The following is a 4,234-nucleotide window of genomic DNA, read 5'->3' as shown; positions in this document are numbered from 1 at the left end:
GAAAGGAGCCAGGGGCTCCTCCCAAGCCCATGTGACCCCTGAGGAACAGATCCTCAAATGGCCTTAAGAGTAAAAATAAATTGGCTTATCTAGGCAAACTAGGTGTTTCCTTAAACACCCAAAAGGAAAGTATAACCAAAGATTAAAGGGGCCAATATGATTTTTTAAGAGTCCATATGCATAGCTAAAGGCTACATAACAAGCACCAATGCCAGATAGGAGAGTCTGTCTTTTGCATTGCTGGCCAATGTGGCCCAAGGGACTCCCAGATAGTAACCCAGCATAGAACTGGGAAAATGAACAGCAGACCCCAATCTTATCTAAAGGAATATTGACAACTGATTGCTGCTAGATGAGGAACAGCTGACCTTCCCTAAAACAAAGACCTCTAGATAGGCTGACTAGATTCACTGGATGGACAAGTAGTGGAGAATAGCTTGGGGGGAGTAACACAGTGCACAGTAGCAGGGATGACAGAGTATAAGGGCTCTAGTCAGGGGAGGGAGGCTATGGGATGGTGCCATCTGGAAAGTGGGTGTATAGACAAATAAGATGGTTTGGGATGTTCTGTGTGATATACACACAAAAAAATCAACAAATTTTAAAAAATGAATTATATTTTAGGAAGAAGCATAAAATATACATCACATTAATTAGTAGAGGTGATAAACATTACCATTGAAATCTACCCAATCCCCACTAGAGCCCTTATACTCTGTCATCCCTGCTACTGTCCACTGTGTTGTCGGCACCCCCAGCCATTCCCCACTGCTTGTCCATTTGGTGAATCTAGTCAGCTTACCTAGAGGTCTTTGTTTTAGGTAGGTCAGCTGTTCAATTTTATGTCTTGCAGGGCTTATACTGAGCTCAATATTGTATAACTGTATAAATTTAAAAGTGAACCTAAAAATTTTATAGCCACTTTTGAAAGAGATGTATCTTTGCTCTGGAAACTGTTGTTGAGTTGTTAAAGCTGTAATGAAATGCTTCTTCTAAAAAAAAAATATATATATATATATATATAATTAAAAAAAAAGATGAAGACTGAATAACTCCAAACAAGAAATGTAACCATGGTATGAAAGCTCAATATGGCTTTATAAGTGCCTGCCAACATTGGTTACTAAGACACTATGGAAACTGTGTCAAGAGGGGAAACCTGTGAGAAAGCAGCAGGCTAACTTTTATTTACACTGTGTTTGGAAAAATTAGAAAAGTTACACTAGGAGGAAGGAAAGAAGGAAAGGAGGGAAAGGGAGGGAGGGAGGGAAGGAGGGACACACTACCCATTAATTTGAAAAATAACATGTGAAATCATCCTAATTTTAACAACAGAAAGAATATCTCTAGGTTTTTGATGCTCTTAGGGCACACCCTTACAATGCCCACGAGCTTCTCTGATGGGCATCCAGCTTACTTGATATGACCTGATCCCGATGTGGTGAGCTGCTCATCATCTTCAGGATTGAAAGTGACCTTAAAAACATCTTGAGAAAAAGCTTTTGTCCTCAGTGTGGGTATCTCTTCCTTCCAATTCCAGATGGTTATTGTGTAATCAGGGTTACAACCAACAGAGGCCAGCAAGGTACCTTCGCTGTTGAAGTCTACATAAGCATAGGCCCTCTCAGTCCCATCTGTAGAATAAGAGAGAGAAAGCTGAGCCTAGAGGTGCACACCTGTAAGCCCAGCACTCAGGAGGCTGGGGCAGGAATAGCATGAGTTCAAGGCCAGCCTGGGTGAGACCTTATCTCCTGTCCCAAAACACACACAAATATAGAGATAGAAATAGACATAAAGATAGAGATGATAGAGATAGAGATAGTGATAGAGATAGATGATTGATAGATGATAGATAGATAGATGATAGATAGATAGATGATAGATGATAGATAGATAGATAGATAGATAGATAGATGATAGATAGATAGATAGATAGATAGATAGATAGATAGATAGAGACAGACAGACAGACAGACAGACAGACAGACAGGCAGAGAGACACAGAGACACAGAGACAGAGCCCTTGTGATATGTCTAAATGCAAAAATGTAAAGAATTTGCTAAAAGAGGACTGGGGAGATGACCCAGTGGGTAAAGTGTCTGTTGTACAAATATTAAGACCTGAGTTCAGATCCTCAGCACCCAGGTTCGGCAATATGCGTCTGTAACTCCAACGCTGGGGTGGGAGGTAGCAGTGGGAGACAGGAGGAACATAAAGGCTCCCTGGCCGGCCAGCCTAGTGGGAATGCCTAACATCAACCTCTGGACTCCAGCGATGCATACCTTGACACACGCGGGGGAGGAAGGGGGGATGCGGTGTTCACGCATACATGGGAATACTCTAAAAGAGTACCAAAAAAACCACTCAATGTTCTTGGCTTTAGAATGAATTATATAATGGGAAGGGGAGAGTGAAGAAGTCAGTCACATTTTCCAGGAGAGAAAAAAAAAATACTTTGCATAGATTTCATCTTGTGAGAGAAAAACTCAAGCACTGAGAACTCAATCTACAAGTTAAAACGTCACTGAGAACACTACCAGAGCAAAAGCGACTACTAAAACTAACGACACAGAAACAGCACTGTAAGGTGATGCTGATGGTTAATTTTAGTTGTTCAATTAAGCAGCAATGTAGATGTTTCTGTAAAGGCATTTTGCCAACATGACTAATGTTTTTGATAAGTTGACTTTACAGTGTTTATCCTGGATGATCTAGGTGGGTTTTATCCAGCCTTGAAGTAAAACAGGAGATTCTCTGAGGAAGGATTGAAACTCTACCTGGAGACTGCCCATCAACTCCTGCCAGAGTCTGACTCACAGATTTGAGACTTACCAGTCTCCACAATATAAGTCAATTCCATTAAAAACGTGTCTATGTCCTAGTTTTGTTTCACTGCAAAACCCAAATTAATTGAATAATCGCCTTTCAGATGTTGCTGACCCTGAACATGGAATATTTTAGAGATTCTACTGGACTCACCTCGAAGGATTCTGTAGGGTCTCAGAGAAGAATACTCATAGATGATAATATTTGGAAAACTTCCTTTTTCAGCTACTGCAAAGTAAGTTTTCTGTGGATGAACCTACAAAAATGGAATCTCACTAAAATGTTAAAGAAAGATTTTTGTATAGATAATCCTATGCATGCGGTATTTGGTGGCCGTTATCATATAATTTGTTAATTAGAATGTACTTCAATATAAAATTCAAAAAATGGGCATTTGATAAATATTTAATGATAGAAAAGATTTGAACTGAAAACTAGAATTAAAGAAAAAATGTTAAGGTTTATCTTTATTAAGACAATCATTTTTAATGCTACAACGCTTAAATCGTCATATGGAAGCTATAACAGTTCGGATATTTAGTGTGACAGAATAGCTTGAAAGGCTTATCAAAACACAGATCTCAAGTTCTCCCTGCAGAGTTTCTGAATTCACATTTACATTTTTAACAAGTTCCAAAGTGCTGCTGTTGCTGGTGATGGTCTGGAGACTGCTCTTTGAGAAAAGCTAAGACAGATGAGTAGCCAAGTCTGTATGTAAGTCACTCTAAAATTTATGTAGAAAAATTCACAGAATGTGTCAGTCACTTTCTGCTGCTACAATCAAAACCTGAGACTCAGAGTCTATTTGACTCATGATTCTGGAGGATTAGAAATCCAAGTCTGCAGGACAGTATCTAGCAAGAGCTTTGTGTGCAGCATACCATGGCGGAAGTTATAAGGGCAAGAGAGGGTGAGAGCAAAGCACAAGGGGAGAGGCTGGAAAAATGGCTCAGTGATTAAGAGCATTGGCTGCCCTTGCAAAGGACCCCAGTTCAGTTCCCAGCACCCACATTGTGGATAACCACCTTCTGTAACTTGGGAATCTGACACCCTCTTATGGCCTCTGTGGGCATTGCATATACATGGTACACTTAAATACACACAGACAAAACACTCATACACATAAAATAAAAATAAATATATAAAAGTAATTTTAATATGTTCTAAAATGAAATGGAGGTCTTTTTTAAAGGTTAAAAAACTCATTCAATTTTATGTCTTACAGGGCTTATGCTGAGTTCAATATTGTATAACTGTATTAACTCAACTGTGAACCTAGAAACTTGCATCCACTGGTGAAAGAGATGTACTCTTGCTCTGGAGTGTGTTACTGAATATGTTAAATCTGTAGTGAACTGCTTCTTCTAATCACATACTTATTAAAAATTTAAAAATAATAATTAAAAA

The 4,234-nt window shown here is 39.1% G+C and overlaps 1 protein-coding gene across 1 annotated transcript in view; it reads right to left on the bottom strand.

Moving 5' to 3' along the window:
- The window catches only part of Cfap44 (cilia and flagella associated protein 44), a 131,431-nt gene that overhangs the window by 114,342 nt on the left and 12,855 nt on the right, over positions 1-4,234 (bottom strand). The window contains exons 6-7 of the mRNA XM_029570364.1: positions 2,981-3,083; positions 1,418-1,634 (exon numbers count right to left, since the gene is read on the bottom strand). Of these exons, the coding sequence (XP_029426224.1) occupies positions 1,418-1,634; positions 2,981-3,083 (320 nt within the window). The remainder of the gene's footprint in view (positions 1-1,417; positions 1,635-2,980; positions 3,084-4,234) is intronic.

The sequence above is a fragment of the Nannospalax galili genome, unplaced genomic scaffold (genome assembly GCF_000622305.1).
Source record: "Nannospalax galili isolate Female #2095 unplaced genomic scaffold, S.galili_v1.0 scaffold743, whole genome shotgun sequence".
NCBI lineage: Eukaryota > Metazoa > Chordata > Mammalia > Rodentia > Spalacidae > Nannospalax > Nannospalax galili.
Note: the sequence above shows the minus strand (reverse complement) of the source record. Positions and strands in the feature narration are given on the sequence as shown.